Here is a 13,965-nt window from a genome sequence, read left to right as displayed (position 1 = left end):
TTGTTGTGCTGGTTTTGGTGCATGCCTGTGTCTATGTCCATGTGACGATGTAAATGTTTTAGGTAGTCCTGGTGCAGGTGCTTCTCTTGGAGGGTTTGGTGGTATATAAGTTCCACCAGCTGGCACATATGTTCCATCTGCAGCGTAATGTCCTACCTGACTTTTCGTTCTTAAGAAAGCATTTACTAGGTCTGTTTTGGTCTGTTGTAACTCTTTTTCTTGACTTTCACAACAGTTGCTCTAACGGCGTCATAGGCACTTTGAACTGCCTGTCTCGTTGCTGCATCTGTTATTTTCGTCATATTTTGTGCTACTTCTTTTAACTCTTTGTCGAAACCTTCAGACTTCAGTTTCTTTCCAGATGAGAAGTCGTTCACTTGTTTCACCTTACTATGAAGAGCTTCGAAGGCGTTCTTAAAGTCAGCATTTGTTAAAGCTTCATTTGAACTGTCTTCATCCGCTTGTATTTTTGTCCTTATTGACCCTATGAGTTGGGCTGCTTTAGCGTTGGCTTGGGCATCTAACCAGTCATTGTTAGCTTTTATATATTCTGCGCTTTTCATTGCCTTTTGCATAGCCGCGTCGTTATTTTTACTTTCTTGTGCTAAGTTTTCATACTGTACGGTTTGGTTTTGCAACTGTAAAAGTTTTTCTGCCTTTACATTTGCTTCAACTTCTTTTTTATACTCATCGCTATCCATATATGTCTTCAGGGCTTTTTGTTTTATCTCTTCATCTTTCAGTACTTTATATTGAGTAGTATGGTTTTTCAAATTTATGACATCTTGTTCCATTTTTGCTACTTCTGCTGCTTTTTCTGACACTTTTTTCGCATATTCCTCTGTACTTAGTTCTTTCAGTTGTTCTTCTTTCTTCTTTTTCTCTACGTTTAACTCATTGAGTTTCTTTGTGTGTCTGTCATATTCTAGTTTCTTTTCGTTTTCACTTATTTGCTTCTGTATGTCTATGTTTGACTTTTTGACATCTGTTATTTGATTTTTGAGTGAACTCAAATTCATTTGACTTTGAGGGTTATAGGCTGTTCCGTCTGCAGCTCCACCATAGCCTGCCATTTTCGCTAAAAGTGCCGCTCTTAAACCTCCACTCTGTGCACCAATGACTCGGTTTAAAAGCATAGGATTGCTTGACATTTGTTGCAACATAGTGGGGTCATTCAGCATTTGTTGTTGCAACTGTTGTTGTGGTGTCAGTTTTACTATTGGATGTTTCAATGCTCTCTTCCTCTTACGTATATTCTTACGTAGCTTACGTGGCATTTTAAGTGAAGTTAAAAAGCGGTTTTTGACAGATGTTTATATGACACTTTTTGTTCAGCTCAAAAAACTACTCGGTCAAAGTGTTGTCAGTTTTGTAAAATATTTGTTATATCGTTCTATAATATTTTTTTAAAGTACTCAAATATATACTTTAGAAAAGTGGGTCTATCTCTATGAGCGTTGACGATAGACCATTATTTGTTCGAGCAAATATATACTATCGTATGTTAAAAATATTTTGACAAGTGTAAAGTATGTGTAAGCTCCTTTCTGTCAAAAGTTTGTCCGATGGTGAAAAAAGTATATATAGAAAACAAAAAACGTTTATAGTTCATTCAATATTTGAGATGGAACGGTTTGCCAACGGTAACTATTAAATAAAATAAAAAAATAGAGGGGGTTACCGTTGACGAAAACGGTTTATTTTAAACTTTTCTATGAGTAGTCCGAAAAAAACAGTTTATTTTTGTCTAATGGCATTCGCTAGCGTGTTCGCTCCAAATTCACCTGAAGAAATTGCTTGCAGACTTTCAGCGCCCACAGGTTTAGAGCCTCAATATCAAACTGCAGCATCTACACATTCTCCAAGCAGAACAGACAATTCAAATTCAAATTTGTCCTGCAATTCGCTCAATCCAAAGCCACTTTCACTACCAAAAACAATACCAAACGAGCTCCGTATTACAAAGAACCACAGCAACGCTGAACTACGCAAAATACTACTCAGATTGTCTGAAGAATACTTCAATTCAAAGCCAGAAGAAAGAGTTGCTGCAACTTTTAACAAAGAATATTGTGAACAACTCAACAAAGTTCTTGCAGACTTTACCAAACTACAAAAAGAAACACCTGACCCATTCGAATTAGGCGACACAATTGTCAACTATTTTCCAACAATAACAAAGATAGTGTTTGACAGAACTATATGTCAGCTTATTGAAAGTCTTCCACCCAAAGCTGCAAAAAAAGTCGAACAGTTTTGTGTCGAATTCAAATTAAAGAGTTACGGATATCAAGATGACGAAGAAGAACGTGAGTACGGACAAGAAACAGCAAAATGGCAATGTCTTAGCTCACTCAACCCCAAGTTCAAACCATTATTTTACTCAGACAACAACACAATTCAAGTACGCAAAATTGCTATTCATTTCGTTAACCAAGCAGAAGACATTGAAGAAGGAGACTCTATCTCAGTTTATGTTTGCTACTGCAATTTTTCAAGGACGAATTTGGAGGACCAATTCTCATGCATGTCTTCAAGCCACATCAGCAACTCTACGTTGAAACTGAAATAACACTCATGCATGGAATGTATCTCAAGTTTGAAAGCCAATTGGAAAACACATACAACATTTGGCTTTCATACATTCAATTCGATACACCAGATGACTTTGATGTTGAAGAAGAAGACTCTACTCAAGAAGATGAACCACAAGACTCACAATTTTCCGAATAAAAACCTCATTTTATACTAAACATCTTCGGGGCTAGAAGGGGCGCAGCCCCTGGAAGCCCCACTACCTTTTTTTTTTTTTTTTTTTTTTTTTTAATATAGATATTAAAGAGACTTTTTATATAATATTCATAAAGATTTTCCAAAAATATGATACCGCAAAATTAAAAAAGTGACGTCTTGAGTGGAGTCAAAGGTCGAAATTGCTAGCTAAATGTTTTTTTAGCGAAATTGCGTATTGTACGTTTTTTTCGCAAAACGAAACCCTTATATTAATCAATAATATGATAGTTAATATTCCGAAGGTATTCTTCGTTCCTTTCAATTTGAAACTGCCAATTCAAATTGCCACTGTCAAATTTTCAATAATTTTCACCGAAATAAATGTAAAAGACAGACAGTGTCAATATCTCAACAATCATTATTAAATCAACAATACGATGAACATTCATGGTGAGTCTATGATGTTTACATCATCACAACCGCTAGAATTGCAAAGAAAATCAAAATAATATTTTCTATTAAAAATTGAATAATTCATTATACAGTATAATATTCTTTAATTCCACATATTTTTTTTCAATCTAAATACCGTAGGTTGAATAACCCGAGACCAATTTCAAAGGTCGTGTACCAATAAAAAATTTTGAATCAATTTACACAACGTGCCCATTTTACTCACTCAATCTTTGAGAAAATAATTCAATTTTGAGAAGAATGGTCCTCTGCGTTTTGAGTGAGTGACGAAAAAAAATCTCAGAAAAATTGAATGAGTTTTTATGGTCATGAACCAAATTTGTGAAGTTCCCGTTTAAAAAAAATGCAACCAAGAACACGAATTCCCGAGTTTGCAGAATTAGAAAACTATAAAAATCTTGGGCTATTGACCCAGATGCAACTCGATTTACTCTATCGAAGAGTAAATGGCGAGTCTTATCAACAAATACGGAATGTTTACTCAATTTCAAAGACGACAGTAGCACGCGCAATCATGCGCACTGCTACTTGTCGTTCATGGACAAAAGGTCAGTCAGGGGGTGGTATGACCCTTTTGTCACTACCAGATGAAATGCAGTTCAAAAAACTTGTTCAAGAGATGGCAGACGACTTGAACTGTATTACAACATCAATGGCCATTGCTGTCTGTACGGAATTACAAAATAGGAGATTAAAATTTGCGGCGCGGGTACTAATCGCTGCAAGATGCCCGCATCTTCTAGCGAAGCTCGATGATTACTGCCCATCGCCATCCCGTGGCTGGCTTAATCATATCGCCACAAGATTGTCAATTCGGATTGTGAGCTCCCAAACTAAGTTAGTATACATATCATGGGTACGACGGCACTGCGTTCCACCGTACCCCTGTTATGTGAATTTGACACTTTACGAAACCGTTAACGTATATTTTACAACACAAACGACAACACTAACTTAACCTTAAATATTTACAAAACCGTCTGACACATAAACGACTCCACTAACGACTTCACTAATGTTTTCACAAACGACTTCACTAATGTAAAAATAAACGTTCTCACTTACAAAAGTATTGCAACTCCTCCCATTGCTGTGCTTCATATAACAGCTCATAATCTTCTGACTCACTTTCTTCTTCATATAGGTCAAAATCACTGTCATAGTTTATACCTGTAAGTTTTGACAAAGCTAATGAAACACGCTTACCGTTTGTATCGTATGCTTGTATAAACTTTCCATTATGCTTGTAGTCATAAACGCTCAAACTAACTTTACCCTTTCTCCCTCGTATCTGATAGAATGTATTTTCACGAGGAACGGAGAACAAGTTCTTGAACTCATGACCGTTGTAGTTTGTTATCTCAATAGTTTTCGTCATTTATATAAAAATAAACTTAAAAATAAATGATATCACCACCCTCACACGTATGAAAACATAGCACAAAAATAAATTTAGGTGAAGTGGTGAGATCTCACCTCTTTTTTCACCCTGTTGAATTCATTGCTTTATAACTCTCTTCCTTGGTTTCTTTTTAGTTGCTTTCTTCACGTCTGTCTCCAACTTGACTGTCTTTCTTCTTCGGCCGTAATGATACCAGTTACTTCCACCAGTCAATGGGTCAAATGGTCTTTCGTAAGGGTTTCCATACATTCCATAGGGACCATACGGAAGAACTACTGGTGGAGAAGAAACATTTTCTTTAGTTCCATCGACTCTATTTAAATGCATTGTTTCACCTTTCATCTGGTCATTAAAGTCTTTTGCGTGTTTTGCAAACTCATCGTCCTTTCCTAAAGCATTTTCTGACTCAGTCGCAACCAAATTGGATGCTTTATTTATGAGCCCTATTTTATTTAATCTTAACTTCTTTGCAACCCAGCCTCCAATCTTCCCTTTATTTGCATCTAATGTCTTCGAAACCCTTCCTCCACTCATTTTATTTACTGCGTCATAAGCTCCAAGTGCTTTTGCTCCAAATGCTAATGCTTTTGTTCCCATTGCGCCTAAAGCTGCCCAAGCTACCATTTACACCATATTAAAATCATCTCTCTTCAATATTATCTCATAAAAGTTCTCGTTACTGGAGAAAGTCAATGAAACATAAGCGTTCTCACGGGCTTCGCCCTCACCGCTTTGCGGTCTATCTAACTTCTTTCTTATCTCATCTATTCTTCAAAAAATGTCTGAACAATTGCTAACATCTTCTACAACAGTTATTTCATCATGAATGACCTTCAAGAACAAGCTCATTTAATATGCTATTAAAATCATCTCAATAATGAGTCCATCCTTTCCATCTTTAGGTAGCACAACATCTTTCATTGAAGAAGGTTCGACAAGTCTTATGTTAAACTTACTGGACAAAGTTTTGTTATACTATAATGCTTCGGCGGCGAATACATGTAGTTTTGAAAGACATAATATAGATTCTTCAGCAAATTCACTTATACTGGATTTTATAACAATGTTCTCACGAGACCAAATACCACCAATTGACAATCTTGTAAGCAATCCTGCTGAACCTTCTACTGTAAACGTCGATGGTAACATTCCACGAAGGTCATCTATTGACATCGTTGAGTCACTGAATTTAAGATTTTCTTAAAGCAATCGTCATTATCTAACCATGCAATAGCTTTGAAGTTTTCATTCGAATATACATCTGCTTCATTAAATGTAAATCCTGACTTCTTTGCAGAGATGACTTTAAAATCTATTGAGTTTGTTTCAAAATTATATGCTATGGTAACTTCTGAAGGTAATGGATGTCCTTCCGCAGTAAGTTGTTCTCTCACTACCGTTTGAAGCTTTGTGTTAAAAACTTTCATGTCATCTCCTGTGTCTAGGTTCACATACACAGCAACAGGGAAACTATCTTGCTTCTTTGTTTCATCATTATATCTCAAAACATTAAAGTTCTTCAATAATATTGTTCTTCCTGCTGGAATACTTCGAACCTGTCTGATTTCAATAGCTTTCTCACCTCCTACATACTCTACCCAGTGTCTTGGATATTCATAAGTATACTGACTTTCTTGAATTTTGGTTGGTTTCATCATAACGTTCATAGTATATCTTTATACTCTTGTCAGTTAGACTCGGTGCTATGTTCTGAATATTTCTGACTTGCATTTTTAATGGAGATAAAATGAAGCATTTAATACATGATGTAGATGAAGACATGAATGAAACTACAGACAAACTTAACTCTTCTCTCATTCTTCCTTTCAGTAAGGACTATGAGTTCTGTTCAAATGGTGTTATTTCTATTGTGGAAAGATGGGTCAGGAAAGACATTCAACCTCATTCGTCATATACTCATAACAGAACGTTTAGGAAACGACTCTTACTATGACCAAATCATTATATCAGCAACTTCAGACTCTATGGACTCAACAGCGAAAACATTTATGTCAAAAGTTCAAGCCTCTGTCGTTAAAGTTCCAGACAGTGAACTCATTGAATTTCTTCAACGTTACATTCGACGTAAGAGGAAATATTATGCCATCGTTTGAATTTATACAGTCAGGAATGCAAAAGACTTCTGAGGAGATGGAAAGAATTATTGACAAACACCACTTACGTCAATACTCAGGAGTTTACGATATGAAACGACTTACAAACTACATTCTGTCAAAACTTTCAAAATACCCCTTCAAAAAATATCCATCAAACACTTTATTAGTTGTGATGATTTCGCTGGTAAAGGTTTAGTGTCAAAGCCTGACTCACCATTAGCTAACATCATAACTAAAGTCAGACATTACCACTTAACTGTAGCAATACTTATGCAAACATGGCGTTTTCTTGCTTTAAACATAAAACGTCTCATAACTGACTTCGTTATCTTTCAAGGTTTCTCACGTTATGATATTGAACTCATTTGGAAACAGTCAGGTATAACATTACCTTTTGAAGAAATTTGGGAAGCATATAAGTCTCCATCTCTCCTCGTTCATACTTGAGATTCATATCATGACTAATACCATTAAAGTCAAAAATATTCCATGGGAACGACCAACATTGTTTTAAAGTTTAACCTTCAATTGACTGATGGTAAACAAATTCCATGCATCTCTGTCGCCATTTCTGTTAATATTTTTGCTGTCATTCATATCATCCACTTCCCCATCCGTTAACTTTTGAGGATATGCGTTAGAATAGCTGTTCTTAAATGAAGGCTTTTCACCTTTGAGAACATAAACTCTATAACTTTCTGCATACTTTATGTTTGAACCTCCTGAGCTATCATTGACATAAATTTTTATAGGCTTCCACCCTTTGTTCATGTTCCTGCTTCTTCCCTTAGCTCTTTTGTTCAGTAGTTCTACATCTTTATACACAGCACCTGTCTCAGTGAATTCAACAATATTTTCATTCGTTAGCTTTACATTCAAACCCTTGTCGAGTATATTGTTCATTTCATACATATAAAAGGTTTTTATTCTATATGAAATGAGAAGCAAATCCATCTTAGCTGGTGCCGTTAATGTTCCAATTGAACCAACATCAAATGTTGACTCACGAACGACAAACAATATTGTCATAAAGAACTATAGTTCAGAGTGTTTGAAAGAAAAAGAACCAGAACTTAAGTCGGGACCTTCGTCTTGGCGCATGACGCCGTGAATTTAAACTCAGCTTCAAACGCTAACGCTACATCAGATGTTAAGTTAGAGTATCCACCACTGGACCAAATTCTTTCAAGAGAAGCCAACGACAACCCTTACACAAATGTTCAAAACAAATCCTTCAGATAACGTAGACCATTACCTTCTTCAGTTATACCAAACAATTTTACTCAAAGACGATAAGAAGCTTTTGACAAATCCTATAAGTAAGAACCAAATAATTCTAACAAAGGAGGACCTTGAAAATGTTATCTCACGAATAACAGGGAAACAATGTGTCATTGACTATCTCGATCCTGAAATCGAATGCTGTGGTCAAACTCCACTATTCATGAAAATAGGTAACATCCGCATCATTGAAACACCAGGAACTACAGGAGTTGAGTTTAAGTATAAATATTCGAACGTATATACAAAACTATCTACTGACTATAAGCTTTGTTTGAAATATGTTTTAGTAAATTAAAGCAGTCAGGAGGGCTCTTTGAGCCCATCTTGGCGCTTTGCGCCGTCAGTCAAAAAATTTCAAGTTAGCAATTTGTAATATCTATCCAAAACTTCTTCAACAGTATCGAACTCATCTTCATAATGCAAACCTAATCTTATTGACTTGGTGCAGTTTTCACTAACACAATATTTTTCTGTTCTCTTGACTGACATAACTAACTCATTTGTTTCATCAAACAGCAACAACCAAAGTTCATGACCTAAATACATAACATTCATACTTTATATTTTTAGCTCTGAGTTCTCTTGTAAGCTGTTGCATTTAATATTTTCTAAAAAGTCAACTTCAACAGTCATTCGCACTGGTGCCTTCAGTTCTACAGGCTCTCCTTGAAAGTCAACAAGTCTGAATTGCATGTCTTTCAAATTATGAGGACTAATGCGAACCCATTTACCTAAATGAGTTGCTATGACAGGAACGTTTGGAATGAACATTGAATTGACTGCATAACAGAAGGATTTATATTCTACTGAACCTTTACTATTAACTCCTGAAATACCTGTGACATTAGCTATTTTTGACTCAATGTACAAACAATTGCCATAACATACGTATGGAACAGATTTCATCTCAATCGTTTTGTCAACACTTTTCAAAGGAAATGTCATATGGTATGCTCCCAGAAGCAATTGAACTCTATGACTCATTCGTGTTATCTTAAACTCCTTCACATAACTGAACTTCAAAACTCCTGCAATAAGTTTAACATTCATTAAGTTTTCTCCGTTATCCTTGTTTATTGTAGTATTTATGAGAGCGTTTAACACTCCAGCTAATGTTTCCATCTTATATTCTACATTATTGTGAAATCTTATTTCGTGCTTCTTTCCATCTATTTCAAGCTCCATGAAATCTGTTTCATCAGTTATAACGAATGAAGCGATAGTATTAAAGTCAACCATTCTGAATGCAAGTGCCTCATTCTGTAGACCTAAGTTTGTTTGTAGTTTTACTGTCCCGTATTCGTTTGGGTCTGTACTTTGCAAATAGAACAACATTTTATTCTCATTAAAATATGAGTATAGCTGCATATGCGTATGAAGCTGACAGAGCTAAACGTTTATATTTTGGTCAATACTCTCTCACACTTACTGACAAATATATTGTTATCAGTGATGGAAATACCGAGAAATACATAACATGGAAGGACTATGAAAAGTTTGACCCTATTTTAACTCCATGCACTATGCCATTCATTGTAAATGGTGAAGTTGTCATGAAGAACGACACAACAGTATATAAGTCTGTTCATGAAGCGTTAGAATATATGTTGAATTATAATCCCGAAAGATTTGACCCAAGCACTACGCCATGTGCAATGCCCTTTATTAAGGATGGTGAAATCGTAAGGGTTCCGAATTCAACGGTTTATACAGCTGTTCAAAACAGTTTACAAAACATTTTAGCGAATATCTTTAATTCAGAAACTACAGAAATAAAATTACCATATATAACAGATGCTAAAGAAATTAAATCAAAAACGACAACATTATTTACGTCACTTAATGATTTAATGACTTATATCATTAATATTCCTGCACCAACTACAGCATTTGATCCAAACTCGACGGTTTGCAGTGTACCTTTCATAAATGACAGTTCATTAATTGCTTTAAGGGATTCAACAGTTAACGAATCATTAAAGGCTTCATTAATGAAAATCATTGATTTTAACTCATTCATGAATACATATAATTCATTCATTAATGTTTCATACATTTCTAAAGAAGGTGAGCCAAAAACTATAGATAAAGCGGTGTATGAAATAAAAGCATCAACGACGAAATTGAATTCGTTAACTTTTGACGGTGATAGTTTCGTTAATGACATAACATCGGGGAAAACAATTTTAACGAAAGAATATTTAAAATCTCATGTTAGTGAGTTCGTTGAAATTGAAAAAGAAGGCGGAATTAAGTTCGATCCACTGAATTTCATTTTCAACTTAGCGAATGCGGGTGTTAGTTTCGCTGAATGGACAACAATACAGAGTGAAATAAACGCAATATGGACGTTTTTGGGGTCAAAAGCGGGAATGGGTGAGCTTGTAAATGCTGCAAGAACATTAGGTGAAACAGGAAATTTTGTAGATGGTTTTAAAAGACTTGTTTCAAATGTTTTAACAAACACAAAGAAATTATTTAGATATACCGTACATAACGGACGGATTTTCGAACAGGTAGCAACAAACCCTCCGGTTATGACTGCGTTGATGATGGTTAGAGACATAAAGCCGCGTAACGACGGGAACGAAGAACATGAAGAAGAGAAGAAACCAGAGGATACGGGTCGGGTTATTCGAGACATTAAAAACTTGTATCCTGAAGTTATTGATTTATTTAGAGGCGTTAATGATTCGATTTCAAAACATTCTATAACCCTCGATGAAGAGAATAAATTAACAGATTATATATTCGTCATTATTGCAGAACTAATGAAGAGAATAAATGAAAAAGGTATAGCTGATATCATTAATGTAAGCGATGTAATGATGAAAAGAAATTTTGACTCATTATTTACAAAACCGAAAACAGAATATAGTCTTTCTGATGTAATTACGGAATTAATGAAGAAAATAAATGATAATAAGAGTTCTGGAGGAAGAGTTGAACTTGAAATAAATGAGATAGAAGAGAAATTAGATAGTAAGGCAGATAAAAACCATGTTCATTATATAACTTCAGACGAACAGATTATAACGGACTACCATGGATATTTAACACGAAGTGATGAAGTGAAGACGGAAGATGTTAATGAAAGAAGATATAAATACATTCGTGCTAAAGGTTATGACATAAGCTGTACTGTACAGTATGACACAGGTAAAGCACCAGAAGCATTTGGTTATAACGATGAAATTTATGCTTCTAGTTTCTCTGTTAACGGTGTATTAGTTGAACCAAGATTTACTTTGAGAGTTAAGACAAAAATAACCGTTGAAGATGCTATTAAAAGTAAAGCTGACAAAGATGAACTTGACGCAATGAACAAAGTTTTGAAATCTCATAAACACAACATCTCCGATATAAATGAACTTCAAGCTACATTAGACAGTAAAGCCGACAAGAACCATACACATAAATCCTTCACTACTGTTAGAGCAGACGACATAATATTGAACTATACCCTTGGTTCAAGTGCACCTTTAGAGAATCCAAGCACTAGTGTAAAAGATACACTAAACTCCTTAAATAGTAAATGTATGAACATTGAAGGTCATGTCAGAAACTTTGAAACACATGAACTACCAGCAATGTTAGATAAGAAAGCAGATAAGAACCATACACATAACTCCTTCTCAACTGTTGCTATAGAAAGTATTGAAGGAACGGTTGAAGGAACTGGTGGGGAGGGCGGAGCCCCGCCGCACGCGGCTGCTTTATATTATAAACCTCCTAACTTCCACAAGGTTTAACATCGAATGAAAACATAACAACGAAGAAAAAAATTAGCTGTAAAAATGTTTATGTCATGGATGATGAAAATAATGTTAAATTCACTGCTCAAGATTTATATGATAATAAAGCTGACAAGAACCATACACATGAATCCTTCACTACTGTTAGAGCAGACGACATAATATTGAACTATACCCTTGGTTCAAATGCACCATTAGAAAATCCAAGTACAAGCGTAAAAGATACTCTTAACAATTTAGATAACAGTTGCAGGAATATCGAAGATCATGCCAGAAACTTTGAAGCATATGAACTACCAACAATGTTAGATAAGAAAGCAGACAAAACAGAGCTTCAAACATTAAAGACAGAAATACTTCAAACATTATATCCTGTTGGTTCTATTTATACGTCAATGAACTCAACAAATCCATCAACAGTTTTAGGTTTTGGTATGTGGAAGCAGATTGTAGATAAATTCTTATACTGTGCTAGATATTCAAAGCAAACAGGAGGTTCGAAGAAAATTAAAGAAGCAAACCTTCCACCACACACTCATACAGGAACTACAAACACAACAGGTAATCATTCACATTCAATAACAAAAAGAGGTTATACAAATCTTGCAGCAGGTTCGGATAGACAGGGAATGAATAGATATGATATTTCAACTGACCCAGTAGATTCAAACGCAGGTATTTTCTGTGGAACCACAGGAAATCATTCACACACTTTCACAACAAATCCAACTGGTTCGGGTGCAGATTACATGCCACCATTTGTGACTATATTCGCATGGTACCGCGTTCAATGAACTCGCTTGAGCCTAGAATAAAATCTTTATTTTTACATAAATGAGCTTGAAAGAAGTATTCGAACAACATCCATGGAGGTCATTTAAGAAGTTCAATGAAGCTGCAAAGAGTTGGGGATTTACTAACAGAGCTGAAGTGAAAAGGTTCTTTGACAAAAATGTTGTACATCAAACAAAAATAAACCCTTACGACTACTTTTTACCAATTTACTCCAACACTCCTGACGCATACCAATTTGACACTCTCATTCAAAGCAGAAAAGGAGGACATAAACCATTCCTCATCTTCATTAATGTTAACACTCGCAAAGCATATGCATATCCAATGAAAATAAAGGAACTCGTGAAGTGTTAAGAGTTTTACAAAAGTTTGTAGCAGAACATAACCCAAGTACTTTAACATCAGACCAGGATTCAGCATACCTCAGCAATGAAATCACAGATTTTCTCATTAAGCATAACATAACTCACTACACTACTGAAGACCATAACCATAACATACTCGGCATCATAAACCGCTTCATAAGGACGCTCAGAGATTTAAACCAAGAGCGAGACTTTACCGAAGAAACAATGAAACATTTTCTCGAAGTATATAATTCCTCAACACATTCTACAACAGGACATACACCAAATTCAATGACACAACAACAAGAAGAAAAGTATATACAAAAGAAACGAAGCCAAACACAAAATATCAGAAATTCAACACAATTTACCCTCATTCCTGGTACAAAAGTTCGTGTAGTTCTTGACGACAAACCGTTGACAAAGAAACGTTTAAGGTTAAGTAGAAACTATTATATCGTAGACTCTACGCAAGGTAATGGATATCTTATAAAAGCTGCTGACGACTCCATTGCATTTTACCCTCGTCATAAATTAGTCGAAAGTAGTAATGGCAAACTTGCTGAAACCATTGACGAAGCAAAGCGAGGAGTGGTTATTGAAATACTTGGCTATAACATAAACGATGACACTTATAAAGTAAGATATGAAGGAGGCGTTGAAGATGTTATACCATCTAAGAACTTGAGAGAATCTAAACCAACTCATCTGGGTCCATTAGAGCGGGAGTACTGGAAAGATAAAAACATGCCAGAAAGAATAAGAAAATTCTTCTAAACTTTTTCGTTGGATGTAAATCAGACAAAAATATATTTTAGGTGAAGAGGTGAGATTTCACCTGTTTTCTCACCTCCTTTTTCACCTGTTTTCTCACCTCCTTTCTCACCGCTTAGCGGCTCAGATTGCTTTTGCTTTCTCGTGAATTTTCATGAATTTCCTTAAGATAGAAAAAATAAAGTTAGTTTTATTTTTATTTATTTTTTATTTTGTATAAAAGATATGATTTCAACAATCGGCACAACAACAATTCAAACAACTACAGCACCAAACTCGCTAGT

The 13,965-nt window shown here is 35.3% G+C and overlaps 9 protein-coding genes and 1 pseudogene across 10 annotated transcripts, besides 1 other annotated feature; 6 read left to right on the top strand and 4 right to left on the bottom strand.

Annotated features, from left to right (window-relative positions):
* Positions 1-448: 448 nt before the first annotated feature.
* On the bottom strand, positions 449-1,277 carry TVAGG3_1038350 (protein of unknown function, DUF4106 family; the record flags this gene model as incomplete). Its single annotated transcript, XM_051255385.1, has 1 exon — positions 449-1,277. A coding segment is annotated over one exon (829 nt), but the record flags the coding sequence as incomplete, so codon positions are not given.
* Positions 1,278-1,750: 473 nt separating this feature from the next.
* On the top strand, positions 1,751-2,089 carry TVAGG3_1038340 (uncharacterized protein; the record flags this gene model as incomplete). The annotated part of the gene is made up of 1 exon (XM_051255384.1): positions 1,751-2,089. A coding segment is annotated over one exon (339 nt), but the record flags the coding sequence as incomplete, so codon positions are not given.
* A 434-nt stretch (positions 2,090-2,523) lies between these two features.
* TVAGG3_1038330 (uncharacterized protein) lies at positions 2,524-2,733 on the top strand (the record flags this gene model as incomplete). Its single annotated transcript, XM_001298795.1, has 1 exon — positions 2,524-2,733. The coding sequence occupies one exon, from the start codon at positions 2,524-2,526 to the stop codon at positions 2,731-2,733; it is 210 nt and encodes a 69-aa protein (XP_001298796.1).
* Positions 2,734-4,043: 1,310 nt separating this feature from the next.
* Positions 4,044-13,965: part of a mobile genetic element that runs on past the window's edge.
* TVAGG3_1038320 (uncharacterized protein) lies at positions 4,265-4,585 on the bottom strand (the record flags this gene model as incomplete). The annotated part of the gene is made up of 1 exon (XM_051255383.1): positions 4,265-4,585. One exon carries the CDS (start codon positions 4,583-4,585, stop codon positions 4,265-4,267), a length of 321 nt encoding a protein of 106 aa, XP_051080957.1.
* TVAGG3_1038310 (protein of unknown function, DUF4107 family) lies at positions 4,706-5,233 on the bottom strand (the record flags this gene model as incomplete). Its single annotated transcript, XM_051255382.1, has 1 exon — positions 4,706-5,233. One exon carries the CDS (start codon positions 5,231-5,233, stop codon positions 4,706-4,708), a length of 528 nt encoding a protein of 175 aa, XP_051080956.1.
* TVAGG3_1038300 (uncharacterized protein) lies at positions 8,569-9,132 on the bottom strand (the record flags this gene model as incomplete). The annotated part of the gene is made up of 1 exon (XM_051255381.1): positions 8,569-9,132. The coding sequence occupies one exon, from the start codon at positions 9,130-9,132 to the stop codon at positions 8,569-8,571; it is 564 nt and encodes a 187-aa protein (XP_051080955.1).
* TVAGG3_1038290 (keratin-associated protein family) lies at positions 10,029-11,762 on the top strand (the record flags this gene model as incomplete). The annotated part of the gene is made up of 1 exon (XM_051255380.1): positions 10,029-11,762. One exon carries the CDS (start codon positions 10,029-10,031, stop codon positions 11,760-11,762), a length of 1,734 nt encoding a protein of 577 aa, XP_051080954.1.
* Positions 11,819-12,559, top strand: TVAGG3_1038280 (keratin-associated protein family; the record flags this gene model as incomplete). Its single annotated transcript, XM_051255379.1, has 1 exon — positions 11,819-12,559. The coding sequence occupies one exon, from the start codon at positions 11,819-11,821 to the stop codon at positions 12,557-12,559; it is 741 nt and encodes a 246-aa protein (XP_051080953.1).
* TVAGG3_1038270 lies at positions 12,600-13,221 on the top strand (annotated as a pseudogene). Its single transcript has one exon. A coding segment is annotated over exon 1 (622 nt).
* On the top strand, positions 13,313-13,684 carry TVAGG3_1038260 (uncharacterized protein; the record flags this gene model as incomplete). Its single annotated transcript, XM_051255378.1, has 1 exon — positions 13,313-13,684. A coding segment is annotated over one exon (372 nt), but the record flags the coding sequence as incomplete, so codon positions are not given.

This window comes from Trichomonas vaginalis, chromosome I, assembly GCF_026262505.1.
Source record: "Trichomonas vaginalis G3 chromosome I, whole genome shotgun sequence".
Lineage (NCBI taxonomy): Eukaryota > Parabasalia > Trichomonadida > Trichomonadidae > Trichomonas > Trichomonas vaginalis.
This window is presented reverse-complemented; position numbering and strand designations above follow the sequence as displayed.